We start from the raw sequence: 18,588 nt of genomic DNA on the forward strand, positions 1-18,588 counted from the left end.
GATAGGTACGAGCTTCTTCGCAGATTGCCCCACTCTCTGAGGCAGACCAAGAATTTCGTCTGTAATAGATGAACGCCCACTGGGGAAAACATACTCAGAGACTATATGTGATCACTTTCTTCTGCGACTAGTAACATGTAAGGAGTGATGCCTCTAGGGCAGACTTCGGTTTTCGGGGAGCTAGGCCTGAGGTCCGTGCTGCGCGTTTCGCTGACGTCACGCGCCTCCAGCGGACGGGCACCAGCTCGACGCGACTTGGCCACCTTCGCACCTCCCGGTTTGTACCTGATCTCTTCTATCTTAAGTGAACTTTTGCTTGCGCCACATCAACTGCATCGTGCATCCGCCCGTTGGAGTTGTTTGGTATGCTGCCGGAACAATATCTGTCTTACCCCGCACTGGAACCTATTTCTCCGCCTTTAAGTTGCATTCACAACGTCTGATGTCGTCGCGTCGACGTGCACATAGCGGGACGTAAATATGCAAGAAAATGGACTTAAACCTCATTTGAGACGGACAACGGTCACGCCAAAGACGGCAAGCGGCCGTTTGACGATCTCAAGACCGACCTTATAGTATCCAGCAGGCATGGCCATATCAACCATTCTTCCCCAACCCAAGATCTGGATCGTTTTCCTTCTTGCAAGTGAACTTGACCAGGTACCATGAAGATTCTGCCGGGGCTCATGAGCTTTGGGCTCGCGTCCCTCTATGCGCATCATGCAGCAACACGAGCAATAAGTGGAAACTTACGCGACCTGATCGTGGAGGAGAGGTCACCGCTGCAAGACATTGTGGGTTCTCGTGATCCTGGGATGCTTCTATGTATCTGACACCAGTTGCAGGTGACATGGGATGAACATTCTCTCTTCGTCCACGGCGAGCGTGTCATTTTCTGGGGCGGCGAATTCCACCCCTTCCGGTAAAGCATGTGTTATTCGTTGCGCGTCTGTCCTAACACAAGCAGCCTTCCTGTACCGAGCCTTTGGCTTGATATTTTCCAGAAAATCAAGGCCATGGGATACAATGGTGTTTCTTTCTACTCGGCATGGGTCATCTATGAGGGCAAGCCGGGAGACTTTCGTGCTGAGGGTATCTTCGACTGGGTTCCCTTCTTCGAGGCCGCGCAGAAGACCGGGATCTACCTCATCGCTGTAAGACAAGAACTTCCGTTGCAGATATATCATGCTGATCCCTTAGCGACCCGGTCCATATATCAATGCCGAAGTATCGGGAGGTGGCTTTCCGGGATGGCTGCAGCGCATCTCCGGTAATCTTCGGACGCCAGATGAGGACTACCAGGCAGCCTCCAAGAACTACATCGAATCCATAACACCCATCATCGCCAAAGCACAAATAACCAACGGTGGCCCGGTCATACTATTCCAGCCTGAAAACGAGTACTCCATGGGTGCAAACAACGTTACCTTCCCCGACGCGGATTACATGAATACACTTATGCGCCAGTTTCGTGAGCTTGGCATTGTGGTACCATTCATCAACAATGTTGCTTGGCCTAATGGCGTCAACGCACCCGGCACAGACGCCCCGGTAGACATCTACGGCCACGACTCGTATCCATTGGGTATGAACTGCACCGATCCTACTTACTGGATCGACAATGCTTTGCCCACCAACTGGAGAGAGATACATCTCAATCAGAGTGCGAGTACACCTTATACAATTCCAGAGTTCCAGGGCGGGGCGTATCAAGGCTGGGGACAGGATGGTTTCGATCGTTGCGCCATCTTTACGGGAAAAGAGTTCGAGCGCGTTTTCTACAAGAACAACATCGCTGCAGGACTTACAATATCCAACGTGTATATGGTATTATTACCCCATATTCCTGAAGTTTTCTGTGCTAACCATGATTAGACATTCGGCGGCACCAATTGGGGCAACTTGGCGGGTGCTGGCAATTATATGTCGTACGATTATGGCGCAGCCATTACGGAAGAGCGTCAGGTACACCGCGAGAAGTACAGTGAGGCCAAGTTAATTGCGCACTTCGTTCAAGCATCGCCGGCGCTAGCTTCAGCAGTACCTGGGTACAATACCACGGGAGTCTACGCGGATAATGAGGCTATTACGGTGACGCCGCTCATCAGTGAAAAGACGAGGTTTTACGTCGCACGCCAAACAAAATACAACTCTCTCGCATCAGAGACATACAGGCTTACAGTTCAAACAAGCCAAGGCAACATTACAGTGCCGCAACTTGGCGGAGAGCTGTCGATCCACGGTCGAGACTCAAAGATTCATGTCGCCGACTATAATATAGGTGACTTCAACTTGCGTTACTCTAGCGCCGAAGTCTTCACGTGGAAGGTCTACCAGGAAAGAACAATTCTTGTTGTGTATGGAGGTATGGGTGAAGTGCATGAGTTGGCTGTCGCGGAGACCAGTGGAGCAACAGCAGTGGAGGGTTCGGGCGTCAAGTTTTCGAATCGCGACGGCAACACCATCTTGCACTGGACGACCAACGCAAGTCGTCGCACCGTACGCATCGGTTCTAACTTGTACATCATCATCCTCGATCGCGATTCTGCATATGATTACTGGACTGTGAGCACGTTACCCGAAGGCGGCTACTCTCACGTTGCGACACCATCCAGCGATCTCATCGTCCGCTCTGGCTACCTAGTTCGTAGTGCTACACTTGCAGACGGAGATATTCACCTCTCTGGCGACGTCAATGCGACAACAGATGTTGAGGTACTTGGAGGTGCCCATGCGCATGACGGAAGCCTTACTTTCAACGGAGTCTCGATCGAGTCGAAGCTCGATAAAAATGGCTTTCTGAAAGCTGCTCTAGATTTTCAGGCGCCTGTTCTTCAACTACCAAGCTTGAGTACTCTCAAATGGAAGTACACAGACGCACTACCAGAACTCGACTCAACGTACGACGATTCAACGTGGACGGCTGCCGATCATACGGAGACCAACAATACCTACTGGCCATTGACTACTCCAACTGTACTCTGGGGCTCTGAATATGGGTACAATACCGGTTCGTTGATCACCCGGGGCCATTTCATTGCGAAAGGCAACGAGGACGTGATTCATCTCAACGTCTCTGGAGGACCAGCGTTCGCTTTCTCAGCATGGGTAAACCAGACCTTCATCGGATCGTGGCCGGGCACTAAAGATGCAGCAATCGCAAATATGACACTAAACATGCCCGTACTACATGGTGGAGAGCACTACGTACTGACAGTATTGATCGACCACATGGGCCAGTATGGTAACTGGTTTGCCGGCTATAACGAGATGAAAACACCGCGGGGCATCATTGGATACAGCTTCCCAGGCCACACCCCATCTGTTTCCAACGCGTCGCGACTCGATGACGGTATTCAATGGAGAATAACAGGCAATCTCGGGGGTGAAGACTACTTGGACAAGTCGCGCGGCCCGCTTAACGAAGGTGCTCTTTGGCCCGAACGCAACGGTTACCACCTCCCTTCCGCACCCACTTCTGGTTGGGCTGATAGCACTGGTCTAGGTACTGGCTTGTCACGCGCCGGTGTTGGATTTTATAGTACCACCCTTCCCCTCGATATACCCAGTGGCTGGGACATACCACTATCCTTCGTCTTCAACGGCGACACATTTAACGGCCAAGGTCGAGGATGGCGTGCTCAACTCTGGGTAAACGGTTATCAGTTTGGTAAGTTCGCGAACGGAATTGGACCACAGCGACGATTTCCTGTGCCCGAGGGAATACTGAACTATCGCGGCGACAACTACATTGCTGTAAGTATTTGGGGACTCGAGGCTGGGGCTGTGAAACCTACCAGCATCGAACTAGTGTCTGGTATGCCGGTGCGGAGCGGATTTGGCAAGATCCAGTTGGCGCCGATGGAACAATGGGCGGAAAGAGACCGTGCATATTAGCAACGTACGACATATCCGGTGGAGAGACACTGATCAATGTGGCAGTGTAGTATCCGGAAGCAACTGTTGTAGTAGGCTTACGCCCCCAATGGAAGCATAGCGCTGTTGCCCCACGACATCTGTCGTGCGCAAGGAAACTGTGTTCAAAGTACCTTCTCGTCACGTGAAAATTTAGCTATAGCAAATTGCACCCCGTTTGCGGTTAGCGTTCATCGCCAAGTATGTAACAGTCTCCCATAACCAAACACTGCCGCTTAAACTCTCTTATACTCACACTCCCGACAACTCTAGTTCTTCCCACAGAGACTCGAAGAACATATAGCTCAACTCTTACCACAATGGAAGCTCAATCTCTCCAACCAACTAGAAATCCTTCCCTCGCGAAGCTCACACGCGACCTTGGCGACGACGCGGCTCTCTTGAGATATCTGCCCTACAAGCGCGCCACTTTTGAGCTGCAAAAGGAAATACCTGAAGCAGCACCCGAGCGACTCCTCTATGGTGACATGCTCGAGGGCAAGGATCAACTATGGATCTACTTCACTCTCAACTCATATACCAAGCGAAAGAGCGACTACGCGAGTATGCTCACCTTCCAGACCATCAAAGGCGCTGCCCACCATGAGGCGAGCGTGCGTCCAGGTACAGTCCAAGCAATCGCTCGAGCATCACTGGTGTTCAAGTATGCGCAGGGTTACCAAGCAGTCGAAGCAGTCGCCAAGTACTTCTTCATTCATCGGGGTATCGATAAGCAGCTTCAATTCCCAGTGTCGTCCGCACCGTTTCGAGAGAGTCTAGTGCGCGCGTGTCAGCATTACAAGGACGTATACAACAAGTTGCAACCCGGAGTCCCAGCAAGCCGGCGTCCCTCGATCAAAACCACTGGGGGTAGTCATAGGGTCGATCATGCGCGATCCCTTACTGTCCAAGAGTCCTCGCGCGCAGCTCCAGCGACCCCCTTGCTATCTCGTTCTCCGCTGACTTCTTCGATGCTTTCTTCCACCCAATCGCGCCTACCATCAGAAGCAATGTCACATGGCTCTTCTCGGGCTATGAGTATGAGTAGTTTGGGAGGCCGCAAGCGGAAGCACAGTGCTGATACAGACCAATCCCGGTCTTCCAAGCTCCAAGATTCCCACACACAGCCAGGACCGAGCAATGCGAGTTGGTACAAGCCCGATGACCTTTCTTCAAGCTCACAGCTACGTTCATCATTGTTAGCGGTTACTCCATCTCCTCCTCGCGATGAAGTTGTTCAGGAGCATGCGGAAGAAACTCCAGTCGGCGAGAACAAGAATCTTGAGCCTGAACGATCAGCGGATGGAGATCATCTAGACAGTGTCGACCCGGACGCCATGATGGATCAGTACATTGAGCTCAAGACTCGGGAAGAAGAGCTCGATAGCAAGATCAACGACTTGGAGACAGCGCGTGCTAATATCGCTGACCAGGTTACGCAGCTTCAAGCGGACATGAACGCTATCGACGACCGTAAGGAAGACCTGAAACAGGAAAAGGCTCGTATGCGGGCGGATATGAAGAAGCTACAGATCCGGTTGGACGGAGAAGAGCATCTTGAGTTTGGCTTTGAAGCAGGAAGAAGGATGGAGGCTAAGCGCCGGAGGATGGAATAATCTTACATGTATGCGCATGGAAGGTACATTCCTGACAAACGCTACTATTGAATAAACGCTTATTTGCTTCATCATGTATACAGCTAGGTGCAACGCATTGAGGCTAGGGAGATATGAACATGCAGAGTCGCTTGGAAAGTGCGACTGCAGAACTTTCTCCGAGACATCTACATAGGAATTGAAGTCGGAATCAGACTATTTTCTTTCTCTGTAACGAAGTGATCAGAGCTTTCAACGCGTCCTCAACTAAGACACTGACAAAAAGCACGGCATGTGTCTTTAAGGTTCGTCGTGGTGTAATGTAGATTCTGATAGAACCGGGCATCTTGTTGTGTGGGCTTTACCCTGACACTATTCGAGATGTTTCCGACACAGAAAGTCCAAAGACAGCGCTGACAAGATAGCTCCACCCAATGTTCAATGCAACGATATGTCCAGAGCAATCTAGTCCTCGTCTTCACTACTACTTTCCTCCGACAGTGTACTTGTCTTTAATCGCTTCAACTTCTTCCCTGCAAGTTCCTTTCCCAACTTAAGCATCGCGCGTTCCTTTCCAGAGAGCGAATCTCGGAGGCGCTTTCTTCCGGCTCCAGTCAACTGGAGCGCCTCCTCCCGCTGGTGCTTCCTGTCTTTCAGTTCGGCCAATTTAACCTCCATCTCGTTCTGCTCTCGCTCGATGGCTTTTATCTCATCTTTGATGGCGTCTCTGTCGGCGGTATACTTTCGGTAGGCGGATACGAAGATTTCAGGCGACTGAGAGTTGGGGCTCGTCTCGTTCTATGATTCTGTCAGGACATGTTTCACTACTTGAAGCCGGTTGATATGACTTACGGGTACCTCCGTGGATCTTGTGCGTGTTGGCATTGACATTGAAGCATCCGTTCCTGCGCGTTCATGTGAGGAGCTGGCTGCAGAAGCAACCACATGCGGATCGGACAGTGAAGTTGTCCTGGCCCTGAGCACCGCTTGAATGCCTGGGGTCTTGTTGTTGGCCGTGTTCATGGAGGAATCGGAAGTAGTCTTGACGTGGGAATTCTCCGGGACAAACAAACTCGATGCTTCATTCATGAGAGGTACCATGGATGCCGTAGGAGCGCGCTGCACTTCTGGAAGCTGCGGAGTCACCTTTTCCTCATAATCTCTGGCCGCTACGCATGCCGCCCCAAGGAACTTTATGAATACATCCCCTACTATCCACGAGGATGATGTTCTGATGCCCTTCTTGATGAAGTAGTACCTTGTTACTGCCCGTAGCTGATCTTCATCCATATCATCCGATGTCTTGAGAAATTCGAATGGGGTTGCCAGATCAGTACGACGCACAGCTTCCTCCGCGGAGATCTTTCTCAGAAGGCGGCCATCTTCATCGAACACATTCCAGAAGTGAACAGGTGAGCGGTCGGCGGGGTGATTGAACTGTAGCAAGATCCACACGGTGTTGCCCTTGTCCTCGGTGTTGCCCTTGTCCTGTCCCTCTTTCATATGCCCGAACAACATACGGCATGGCACAGTGTTGGGACGTTCGTTCTTTTTTTCATCGAAAGACTCGATCTTGACTTCGTCGGTCGGAAGGTGTTGCAAGGCCGAGGCGTTCGCTCCCATTTCAGCGCGAATGGCCTCAATGACAGCGTCGTTGTTGTTCATAGTGGTGGCTGTAGTGATTGGCAGCGGTGCTGAGTTTTCCGTAGGAGATGCCAATGTCTTAAGAGTTGGCAAGGCGCGTCTTGTTGTGTGTTGATCGTACCGTTTGCACTCCGCGGATGGGGTCGCGACTAGCGCGACATTAACGCGCTTCGTAAAAGCGCGAAGGTGAATAGAGCAGCATAATCTAAATAAAATTCTCCTCGCATGTTCACACTGTGTTTCAAAGCTACCTGTTTTGACATAGCACTTAGCGAATAGATATAGACTACCTAGGTATGTTTCGCCTGTATGAAACCAGGTGAGAATGAGCATGTTCAAATCACATGTGCATGTTCAAATCACATGTGCACAAACAGAAACACCGACATGATCACCCTCGCCGCCTGGGCTAGCATTCGCCCGAATTTCTCTGATCAAGTCTCGCTAGGGGTTGATTGGATACGAAAGCTTCTTAAATTGGACGGCTGCAGCCGAACGGTGCGAGAAGCGACGTGGGAGGCCCTCATTCTGTACAACCATGCATGTTTCATGTGTTGCTGCCGAACAGAAGCCACTGGGAATTATTGTCCCGCAACTGCCTAGAGCTCAAGGGGTGCATTGCCCATAACAGGCTGCAAGTTTTGTTGTCTTCCAAGAGCGCATGGCGGCATGGGTATTGGCTGAATGCTGGTGAACAAGGTAGCTTGGCGAAGGGTTGTAAGCTTACCTAAGGAATGAGAAAGTGGTGACAGACTTGCTGAGAACACCAAGAATGACGCGCATACTGTCGAAAGCCTCGGTGTGTGGTGTAGAGTTGATCTGTGCGTCAAGTATACTGGTCAACATCGAACTTACTCTTGTGATTCTACATTCTATCGCTCCCAAGCCCCAGCCCCATATCGCCAAGAAGCCACGACGTGTCTTGACAAAGACTTCATGTCTACCGTAAACGATATCCAAAGCACGCTGTCGCTGCTGTCGCAGCGTCGTATCAAGAGATTGAAGGCTTCGCTAGAGCAGCGCAATCTCTTGGTCGTCATGGATGAAGTTCTCCCACACGTTACGCTCGAATTCGAACAGTCAAGACTCTCTGGCCGTTCGGCATTGAGAGCCCCTCTCGGATATAGAAACCAGAGTGACGGGGCAACAGTCGCTGTTTGGGCGTACATTTTCGACGACCATACTGGAAGCGAGCCGCCAATCGTGTTTCGCGAGGAGGTACCAACTCATTCGGAAGGTACTACTACCATACGCCTGTATCCACGCGCCGCGTCATCGCTACTACGAAAAGCTTGTCAACTCCGACCGCCGTTCTGCTTCCTGCAGCAGGATCGTGATGAGGGTGTGAGGGACGGACGCGGTATGCTATGCGCAGTCGTAGCCTACTATGGGCTCATCGCTGGATCAAGCGACTGTGCTATGCGATGGCCTCGATTCGATACGTGCCTTACCGCCGCCCTAGACTACATCAATACCACTGTTGGAGTATCAGCAGCAAAACAAGCTGTTCAGCACGAGACAACGTCAAAGATCACGGAGTCGAAAGCGTTGATGGCCTTACCCAACGCGGCGCCGAAGAGGAAAGTTTCGAATGCTACCACGATGACTGGCATGATTCCGGAAGTTGGAGGACACGCCCCCCTGCCCACAAACTTTGCGGACAGACAACATAAACACAACGAGTCACTAATCGTTCGACTCAAGCTGGGTCGAAAAACTCTTGCTAAGATAGCAGGGTTTAGTCCACCTTTCGATCTACCGGGAAATCGGGATGAAGCTATCGGATTTGTCGCCAATTTGTGCAACAGTGGGATTGGAGACGACGTGGACAGTGTCATTGGGGATATCAGCGACGGCGCCTTCGAAATGGCGGACCAATCAGGTGTATGCGACAACGACCGGGCGACCCATTGCCGAACAAAAAGCAAGAAGCGCAAGCTAGTGCCGATCGAGAAGGACAGCGACGACGAGGGATACAAGGAGGTAGACGGTCACGAATGGCGACAAGCTTTCCGAAATCGACGGTACAAAGGGTAGAGTGATGTGTGCTGGTAATCAGTGCCATTGGATGCGATGCACACGGTAGTGTACGAGGGAGCTGTCCTGTCTAGTTGTGTGTCTCAGTACTCATAGTCATATATTTTGTCTAAAGTAACTCACAGTGCACCGAATCAGTTTTCGAATTCTTCTATCCAGTTCTGACTGAGAAGGGAAGACATTCTTGATAGCGAAGTTTAATGGTGGCAGCGGAATGACATCGCCAATTACGTAATGACATTGGCTTGTGGTTGCGCTACTCCCATTATATACTAGCGCAGTACGAGAGGCTTTTGGATGCTTGAACTTCGACATCAACCGATCATCATTACAAGCTACAAAGCGCCAGTTCTTCAATCTCGCATCGACCGTCTAGCCAGTCACTTTTCTGGCGCAACAGGTAGGAGACTTGGCTCATCCGTTTAATCACCATGAACGTATCAACTCAACTCCCCTCCATCTCCATATCCTCTTTGATTGACTTATACTTGTCGGCAGCACCGGATTGATGAGCACTTAGTACTTCCGCTGGGATTCTGCGCTGCCCAGCAGGCAACATGTTCTCTGTTTTCACCGCGTTTCGAACCAAGACCAATGCGTTATACAACCCTTGATACCCTGGTATAGGCAAATCGATATTTCTCTTCCCCGTCTTAAGAACCCATATGTGCATGTACATTAGTACAAGAGCATGAGCCGGCTCACTCATGGGCGTACTGAGACCGTGTCTTACATCGTTACTCCAGCTGAATGGTGCGACAGCTCTGAACTGCTCACCCATGGGCCTGATAACTTGCACGATGGTTCCCGCTTTGCGAATCTTGGAGTCGCGGATGACGCGCTTCGTCACGGAGCCGTTTGAATGCGCTAGAACCTCGCTATCGCCGTACTCGCCCATATACATTACGACACTGCTTTCGGACTCGTTGTTGTCAAATCGGAGACGGTCGTATGATGGAATGAGATCAAGGATAGGACAAGTGTCGCTACGGACGATATCGACAAACATGTTGTGAATCTGCCATGGTACAAGGGATGGTGCAGTGGGATCATCAGACATCTTGAACTTGAATTTGTGGAGTAAGTAATGAACAGTCGCTGATTGAGAAGTGTTTGGTGTGAGTGCTCAGTTAGTTTGCTTTGGATGACTCAGTGATGAAAACTTTGAGGAGCGTTGGCAGTCAAATCGGCCTGAACAGGTAATGAACAGTGCGAAGCAAGGTTACAGCTCGCGCCGAGACGCTTGTCGAAGCGGCTGGACATTGTTGGCCGAGGAAGGAGTACGTGAAAGTCATAGCGAGTGAATAAGGGGGCGAACCTAGATCGCTCTGGATAAGGAACAGCTGAAAGTAACGGGGACAGCCCGAGTACTGAAACACAGTCGGACACAGTGGTAGATGTATAGTGGTAAGCTTTGAAAGACTTCGTGAAAGACAGTTCTGTTATTTCAAATCATTTGGGAAGTACACGAAGATACTGGAACCCATATCGTATGGCACTCATTATCGTCATAGGATCTGATTGAGGCACGAGGGACTTGTACCGGGCTCATTGCAGGGGGATGCCTACTCTGCCGAGTGTGTCAGCAAAGACCTCGCAAATAGTCTGGTCATTATGACATACCGTAATGGAAGTGGCCATTGTTGTTGATGATGCGCTCGCCCAAGTTGATGTCGCGAGTCTCACCGTTGCCCTCTTCGTCCCTGAGAGTGGCACGGAGGACAGGCACATCACCGTCTCCCTCAAGTGCGAACTCGATGTCCTCTGCTGAATGGGAGAAATTCTCGCCGTCCCAGATGAAATGACCTACTACAGATCAGTAGGAGTAGTGTAGACTTTGTAAGCTTCCCATACCGTTGTCGTTGCCGATGTGCTGGTTGAGGTCGATCTCTGCGTCATTCCAGTCCCCGTCGGCGGTCTGAAGACGAGCTTTCAGGACATGGCCATTATCGATGCGGATGTCTTCAGCAGTGTGGTAGAAGGTCATTTTGGTCTGAGTGGTGATAGAGTTGATGTAAAGAGTAGGATGAGGGTGAACAGCGTGCGGATGGGTGGAATGGAGAAAGAGGCCGATGAGAGGTCCACAATATGGGGAGAAAGCTAGGGGTTTTATGGAAAGAGCATAGGCCGACTACCGGTCGTCGCACGGCTGGAATGGAAGTAAGAGTGGCCCAGATGTCTAGTCAACAAACATCATCTAGACCAGATCCACCGCCTGTACTACTTCTCGGGATGACTGGGAGCCACCTCTACTCTTACAACTTACCACCTGCCGTTGACTCTTTCATGACGCTGTGCCGAATGCCGGCTTGGGAGTGGTGGCTGTTCGCATAGCATTGCCGTAGCAGGCGAACCACGCAATTCTTTGTACTACACAATGTTCATGAGCAGCTGCGTAAACGGCTGTCAAGCACCAGGGTTGCGTATGGCCATGCACGAGCGCCCCAGTTTGCGCCCCGTGGCTGAGTGTGAGTGGCTTTACAGCAGTGGTCTGACCGTAACGTGCATCATGAGTGGGTCTCGTGCATCATTTGCAATCCACGCCATGCAAGCACAATGGGGCTGTGCAGTTGGCATAGTGCATCTCGGTTGCGGGTTGAATTTTTCGGTATCATTGACATGAGGGGTTGGAAGGTTTCTCTTTGACAAAAGCAGGAAGCGTGGTGGTAGAGAGGAAGGAGGAGGACAGCTGACAGCGAGATGCAGGGTACACGCAAAGGTCGCGCTAAACCTCGCACGGGCCGTACCTTCCCCACCCCGCGATGCCACGATGATCTCTCACTCTCTCACCGCATCTTCCTAACAGCTATGCGGCAATTTGACCAGCGCATGTTCATCTTCAGATTGCTCGACGAACATCGTTACCCTTCGCCAATTCTGGGAGATAACGCTCATTCCGTTGTTCTCCCCCCGCCGAGCTACTCCGGCTCAAACAGTAGGTAAGTTATACAACGCGGGCTGTACTCATGAAGCAGCACAACGAGCTTGACCAGCGAACGGACTTCAACTTAAAGCCGAGGAGACATTGTCCTATTCAGTTCATACAGAATGACTACACAATGTACCCCTGCTTTCTGGTCGTTGGTTCGGTTCATATTCTTCACAGTCAATTATGAATCGAATTGCGTTTCATCGAACAGGAATCGCTGGAGGAACAAAGTAAAGATATCCCAGAACGAGAAGCGAAACCAGTAATGACGGAATTCACGATGGCCATCGATCATGCAACAGCTAGTACAACTGATCACAATCAGGTCAAGAACATCTTGGAGCCTTTTCGACAGATCTTCATGCCTGTACTAGAAAACGTAGAGATCTTTAACGTAAGTCATCTCACAGAAAACCTGGCTTCCATACCCCTCATCATCACTCTTCACCCTGCTGAAGGAAATACCGTTTCTGTCCTTGGAAAAGGGTGAGCAGCCTTTTCCCCAAACGTTCGTTACGACATGCAGACAGCAATCTTGAAGTTCAATCAGTGTGACATGAGCGTCCTATGTTTCATAGATTGGATTCGCGACGCGCTTCGGCTGATTGGTGCTACGGTAGATTGGCTGCTGAATGTTTCTGTCCACCCTCGCTTTATTCTCCATTATTCTGACGATGAACCCGTAACCAAGAATGGCCGTCATTCAGTATTTGAAATAACCACAGCGAGTGGCGAGCAGTATATCGCGGATTTTACGCTTGAGCAATTCGGATATCCGGCAGGACTTTGGTTTTTCAAGAAAGCAGAATACTTTGCACGCTATGTAGAGGTTGGTGTAGATTCACGTCTCGCTTTAGAGGAGGAAATGGACGCTGCGGAGCGGGATGTTACAAAGTCTGACATCCAGGAACACACCGGAACCTGTATAGATGCTGTTTGCGAGGAAATTCACTGGCCGGATTATCACAAACTTTCGGCTGAAGAACGTATGCCTTGGCTGGATGCTCGTACACAAGAAATCGTGGGTAGGCTCGAAGCAAAAGACCATCTGAACTCAGCATCAGATGCTCATTGAAGTAGAGGCAAGTATTTCTAGTCTGAAGAAGCGCAATTTGTCCCCTAATTGACAATAGCATTTATTGCAATATACGTTTTAGTATGGGTAATGATGTTTGACGGAGGTTCCAAGGTTGTGATCAGCTCGTCGGCTCTGCATCAGCTTAAGCTGAGGAATATCTGATTAAGGAAGGTCGGCACACGGTCTCAGTCCATTCACAAAGAAGGCAACTTTCATTCACCACGGTGAGAGCTGATCCTTATCTGCAATGACGCGCTATCACGTGTGTATCTGGGAAAATTTTCTATGGTCAGAGTCGACACTAACTCATAGTTCAACTCTACCCAATAACAGCCGCGTTGCCGCTTTGCCAATATTTGCGAAACATACGGTCATGATCGGCAAAGTCCCAATAAAGCTCTCGCTGCCTGAAGCAATGGCGGCGTTGTCAATGCCGAAGTCGTCTTTATCCCCCTCACTGCACGTGGATTCTACTAAACCCTTCGGGTTCCTGGATCTACCAAAGGAGATACGTCAGATAATCTACCAGGAGCTACGCCCAATCACACAGTATCATGGAGTGTACCTAAAGGATGGCCAACAAAATATGACACTAGTCTGCACAACGATACCAGGCATATCAGTCCTAGCGACCTGTCGACAGGTCTACGAAGAAGCAAGGTACATACTGGATCCGCTCCTCAACAAAATCTTAGCGACGCCGCCAGCAATCACCATCATGGCGCACGACCTTCTCAGCTTCATGGATCCCCACAACTCCTTATCCTTCCCATCTACATTCTGGAACTGGTTTACTGGGCTCCTGAAATACAATGCGTCCAGCTCCGTGCGAGGCATTCACCGCTACCGCGATGGCAAGATATCAAGCGCTAAATTACTCCGAGTCCTTGATACAAAAGCCTTCACCCAGAAAGCCATGGACGCAAGAATGCTGAAAGCTCTGACAGAATTCCTCCTGCGAACGATCAGATATGCCGGTACAAAGCCAAAACCCATGTACACATACCCTCCCGTCACAGTCGTCGTCGAGATCACGGAAAGGTTTTTTGGTATACCTGTTACCATGACAACCTCTATAGCAAAGATATTGGCTTACAAGATAACAGCACCCGGTAGTCCTGTACCACGCCGAGTACAAAGCGGCGTTGGTGATATACCCTGGTTGCTCTCTCGACTCGCTTACGAAACTTGCTACGCTGCTTACAACCGCCGCGACATATCTCTCAATTTGCGGTTGAGGTTCTTGGGTGTCGACGAAGCTGAGAGCAGGTGGCCATGGTGGTGCTTCTCCTCGGAGGACCAGCTTCATGTGGATATCATCAACGGAGTAAGAGCAGCACGGAGTGGAGGAAGAGGATTATTTTATTACGGAGGCGTTCTGTCGGAGGAGATTGAGGACGAGTTTTGAGCTGAACACTGGCAGTGGGTTGCCAACAGTTTTCCTGCAAGAAAGTCTTGTAGATGAGTGTACAGCTCGGTAAAAGAACATCAACTCCTTCATGTTATAATACAGAAGATTCAAAGTATCAAGCCCACATGAATTGACGGATACTGAGAGCGACCGTATATAGTAAGAGCAGACTGCAAGCCTACAGATGAGGAAAAACCTGCGACCACGACGGCGTATCATACACACCCTTTGGTACCTCCCTGATGCTTACAAAAGCTTCCACCACAATGTATGTCCGACTCACAACATAACTTACGCCACATAGGATACACAAAAGCGTGATGACCGCAGTACTAAACCAGCCCAACGTCCGCTTGTTGTAGGCGACCCAGATCCTGTCGATGAAAGGAAAAACATGAGCCAAGAGATTGGTAACCAGCCAGAATGCAGCACAGAAAGTCACCCATATGGAACTCAGCCGCCAAAATAGCTGCTCCAGGTGGCTGGGGAAGAAGTAGTCCCACGCTGCAACGTGTATCGCACCATACATGGTTGAAGCACCCTACAATACCATTCCCATGATCAAAGATTGCGTGCGACGGAGTAAACCGTGGTTTGGCCAGTCAAGAGCATGGGCTTGCACCAGCTCGGTAACGTAAGGTATATTGTAGGTAGAACCCGGGGTATCACCTTCCCCAGCTGGGGTGAAGCGAGTTTGTAAAATTGGATATTGCTGCAGGGCTTCTTCCGCAAGACGCTTTAACTCGGAACCGGCTTCAGTCTCGGGGTCCTGCATGGTGATTTCACCTTCTTGTTCCGAATGCTGAATAGTAGGACGGAGTCTTAGATAGCCTATCGCACGAGGTTGCGCTCTATTGCAGTCATTGGCCGGATCAGAGTTTCCCGGCCCTGAGTCCTGGTCTTCGAAGTAAGCCAGCTTTTCGAGCTCAGGAGTCGCAGCTCGAAACGTCGCAAACCTACCCTGTGGTACCTTACCACTCATCTGACTCGATAGATACATATACGCAGTCAAAGGTAGCCATTCTCCTTTGAGTAATGTTGGAGCGGTCACTTGACGAGGTTTGTGCCACCAGAGAATATACATGATAAGCGCGCAGACAACATGAGCCACAACGTGTACTTCGAGTAGAGTAGTCGGTAGCCCAGACGCTGTCCGACTGATGACCTGAACGATCATCCATCCAGCCTGGATGCACACGAGAAGCTTAGCAAGGCCGTCTGCTTTGTTCTTGTCTTTGATTTCGTCGAGGGAGACGTCGGGGATATGTCCGCACTGAGCGAACAGTGCAACACCCTTCGCAGTGAGAGTGAGACGTTTCGCACCATTGAACAAGGCCGCACTTCGAAAGTCGGTGTCGTCAATATCGAGGGCGAAACCACCCATTGTGCCGTAGAATCCATGTACGATGGTCCATGGGCTTTGGCGGTGCTGGTCATGCTCTTCCGACACTGTTGTCTAGTACTTGTCAGCTTCCATAGCTAAGGAAGGATAATTTGGTTACCTTTTCGTGGGTTCTTGCGCCGTCTTCTTTCTTCCTCTTTGCCTCTTCTACCTCTGAACACAGCTGTCTTGCAGAAGCTAGTTGTCGCCAGGCCGTGTAAAGTATCAACTCGGGTGCGAACAGGCCGAGAACGCACCATTGGAACTCCCGGAATAGGGCTCTGCTATTGCCTTCAGCTTTGCGCGGTATGTTCAAGTGTACGGCCGAGTAAACGCATAACCCAAGGGTGGCGAAGCAGCTGATAAGTAGGGAGATCGTGTCGCGTTGGTTGTCCTCTTCCACGAAACCTACAGTATCTGTAGTGTTGACATTACCGGTACTTCTGGCGCACACACCGTGAACGATGATGAGAATGAGTGGAAAACTGGACAACAATAACATGACTTCCGAGCCGATGCGTGCGGGCCAGACCAAAGAAGGCAGAGTAAGATACAAAGAGGCGCGCCGCTTATACTAAAGTCTAAGGGTTGTCCGCCCGATATGTCCGACTGCATGCCAGGCTCGCATGGCGGCAATGCGAATGGGGGCCAATTCAGATATGTCCACTGGTACGTCAGCCATGAAGGCGTGTAATCAAAGGTTGTCGAGGACATGGGACCTTACATATCGGGATGCGCATCCATGCACGGCGTAACAAATAAGTGCCGGCAGTGGTTCTTGTGATGAGGCCTCTCGCAGGGATGTGAAACGTACGGCGTGCCGCTCGTAAACGTGATTGCTGGGTCCCATCACAAACGGCCCCCAACGTCCGCAAACCACATATAGCCATTGTCAAGCTTTCGTTAACATCCGACGGACACGCGCTAAGTGCCAGTCGGCGCAATCGATTGGGACTGGGAGGTAGACCCGAGTATCATGGACTGAAAAGGAATCGATGTGGAGATCAGGCGTCTTATTATCGCGATACAGTAGGCCTCTGTCGCCGAAACAGCGACCTTCACACTCTCGTGGATCAGGCGTCTTAAGTTGTCTCCATGGATTGATCCGTGCATTGGCTTTCCCGTTCTTGGACTAGATCACATGCACATTGGCTGCGCCACTTGTACTCTCAGGATACTTCCATCTCGATTCTACACGCCCAGAAATATATCTATCCGAGAATGAGTGTTCGATCTAGAAGACCTGCAGAGCAGGTGAGGTTGGCCGCGGAAAACCAGGTGCGCATATGTTTACCACACATGTGAACTTAAAAGCTGATAATCGCAAGACCGACTCCAGCAACCAGATGGGAAAAAGGCAATCAGATTCCTTGCTGACGTGGGATGAAATACGTAAGGTAGTCGATTGATCCATCTTCCTATAGCTAACCGATGTTGTAGCCAGTTGGTACCAGTACATCCATCCCTAGAAAGGTACATATCGTCGACATGCGCTCACTAGTCGTAGAGATAATGAATACATCCTATCAAGCTATAGGTAAAGGCTTCGAAGTTGTGCAACATGACTCTTCTCTGACAGTGACGAAATGCAGAGCAATTTCAGCATCCTACAAAACAAGTTTGAGGAGCATCATCAGTATCCATAATGAGACTGGTAAGACCGCACGCGGTGTCTACACTGAATCAACTAACTTTTCTCTAGTAAACATATTCTCGCATCTCATAGGCTCAGTACTATTCTTCGCTCTCCCAGTGCCCGTATACCATTCCCTGCAGCCAAGATACAACACAGCAACCACATCAGACATCATCGTCTTCTCCACCTTCTTCTTCGGCGTCGCAATCTGCTTCGCGCTATCCGCAACGTACATCCCTCCACTCGCCTGCTCCCCGGCATCCGAGAACTAACACACAACCCAGTTTCCACATCTTCAACAACCACAGCGAAAACGTCCACGTCTTCGGTAACCAGCTCGACTACGTAAGCAACCAACCACCACGTCGCAGTACCTATTATCCACCCACTAACTGCTCCAGCTCGGAATCGTAATACTCATGTGGGGTTCCACAATCCCATGCGTGTACTATGGCTTCTATTGTACACCGCACCTGCAAACAACATACTACACTCTCGTTTCAGTCCTGGCAGGCGGCTGTGTCTATGCAACGCTGCACCCAGCTTTCCGTCGGCCAAAGTACCGTCCGTACCGCGCGGCCATGTATTCTGGCCTCGGTCTGTCGTTCATTATTCCCATCGTTCATGGGTTGTTGAAGTTTGGTTGGGAGACACAGATGTGGAGGATGAGTTTGGACTGGATGGCGTTGATGACGGCGTTGAACCTTACTGGCGGCGCGTTGTACGCTTTGAGAGTAAGTCTGTTATCTGGTGATGCGCGGGGAGAACTGATCGTGTATAGATCCCGGAGAAATGGTATCCATATCGATTCGATGTCTGGGGCTCGAGCCACCAGATCATGCATTGCTTGGTTGTCTGCGCTGGCATCGCACATTTGTTCGGTCTGCTGAGAGCATTCGATCATGTGCATGGATATGGAAACGTCTGTACGACATGACGACAAGGTCGTCTCTGTTAATACC

General features: G+C 50.4%; 6 protein-coding genes across 6 annotated transcripts; 3 read left to right on the forward strand and 3 right to left on the reverse strand.

Moving 5' to 3' along the window:
• Window positions 1-258: 258 nt before the first annotated feature.
• ACET3X_008656 (uncharacterized protein) lies at window positions 259-3,966 on the forward strand. The gene is made up of 5 exons (XM_069454853.1): window positions 259-794; window positions 846-922; window positions 968-1,154; window positions 1,201-1,827; window positions 1,876-3,966. The coding sequence occupies exons 1-5, from the start codon at window positions 666-668 to the stop codon at window positions 3,895-3,897; spliced, it is 3,042 nt and encodes a 1,013-aa protein (XP_069304258.1). The 5' UTR covers window positions 259-665; the 3' UTR covers window positions 3,898-3,966.
• A 269-nt stretch (window positions 3,967-4,235) lies between these two features.
• Window positions 4,236-5,531, forward strand: ACET3X_008657 (uncharacterized protein; the record flags this gene model as incomplete). The annotated part of the gene is made up of 1 exon (XM_069454854.1): window positions 4,236-5,531. The coding sequence occupies one exon, from the start codon at window positions 4,236-4,238 to the stop codon at window positions 5,529-5,531; it is 1,296 nt and encodes a 431-aa protein (XP_069304259.1).
• A 444-nt stretch (window positions 5,532-5,975) lies between these two features.
• On the reverse strand, window positions 5,976-7,175 carry ACET3X_008658 (uncharacterized protein; the record flags this gene model as incomplete). Its single annotated transcript, XM_069454855.1, has 2 exons — window positions 5,976-6,308; window positions 6,363-7,175. 2 exons carry the CDS (start codon window positions 7,173-7,175, stop codon window positions 5,976-5,978), a joined length of 1,146 nt encoding a protein of 381 aa, XP_069304260.1.
• Window positions 7,176-10,756: 3,581 nt separating this feature from the next.
• Window positions 10,757-11,178, reverse strand: ACET3X_008659 (uncharacterized protein; the record flags this gene model as incomplete). Its single annotated transcript, XM_069454856.1, has 3 exons — window positions 10,757-10,761; window positions 10,815-10,997; window positions 11,046-11,178. The coding sequence occupies 3 exons, from the start codon at window positions 11,176-11,178 to the stop codon at window positions 10,757-10,759; spliced, it is 321 nt and encodes a 106-aa protein (XP_069304261.1).
• A 4,303-nt stretch (window positions 11,179-15,481) lies between these two features.
• Window positions 15,482-16,492, reverse strand: ACET3X_008660 (uncharacterized protein; the record flags this gene model as incomplete). Its single annotated transcript, XM_069454857.1, has 3 exons — window positions 15,482-15,504; window positions 15,570-16,065; window positions 16,112-16,492. The coding sequence occupies 3 exons, from the start codon at window positions 16,490-16,492 to the stop codon at window positions 15,482-15,484; spliced, it is 900 nt and encodes a 299-aa protein (XP_069304262.1).
• Window positions 16,493-17,211: 719 nt separating this feature from the next.
• ACET3X_008661 (uncharacterized protein) lies at window positions 17,212-18,563 on the forward strand (the record flags this gene model as incomplete). The annotated part of the gene is made up of 9 exons (XM_069454858.1): window positions 17,212-17,268; window positions 17,319-17,382; window positions 17,431-17,443; window positions 17,498-17,527; window positions 17,583-17,644; window positions 17,693-17,855; window positions 17,911-17,971; window positions 18,028-18,360; window positions 18,408-18,563. 9 exons carry the CDS (start codon window positions 17,212-17,214, stop codon window positions 18,561-18,563), a joined length of 939 nt encoding a protein of 312 aa, XP_069304263.1.
• Between the last annotated feature and the right edge of the window lie 25 nt (window positions 18,564-18,588).

The sequence above is a fragment of the Alternaria dauci genome, chromosome 8 (assembly GCF_042100115.1).
Source record: "Alternaria dauci strain A2016 chromosome 8, whole genome shotgun sequence".
Lineage (NCBI taxonomy): Eukaryota > Fungi > Ascomycota > Dothideomycetes > Pleosporales > Pleosporaceae > Alternaria > Alternaria dauci.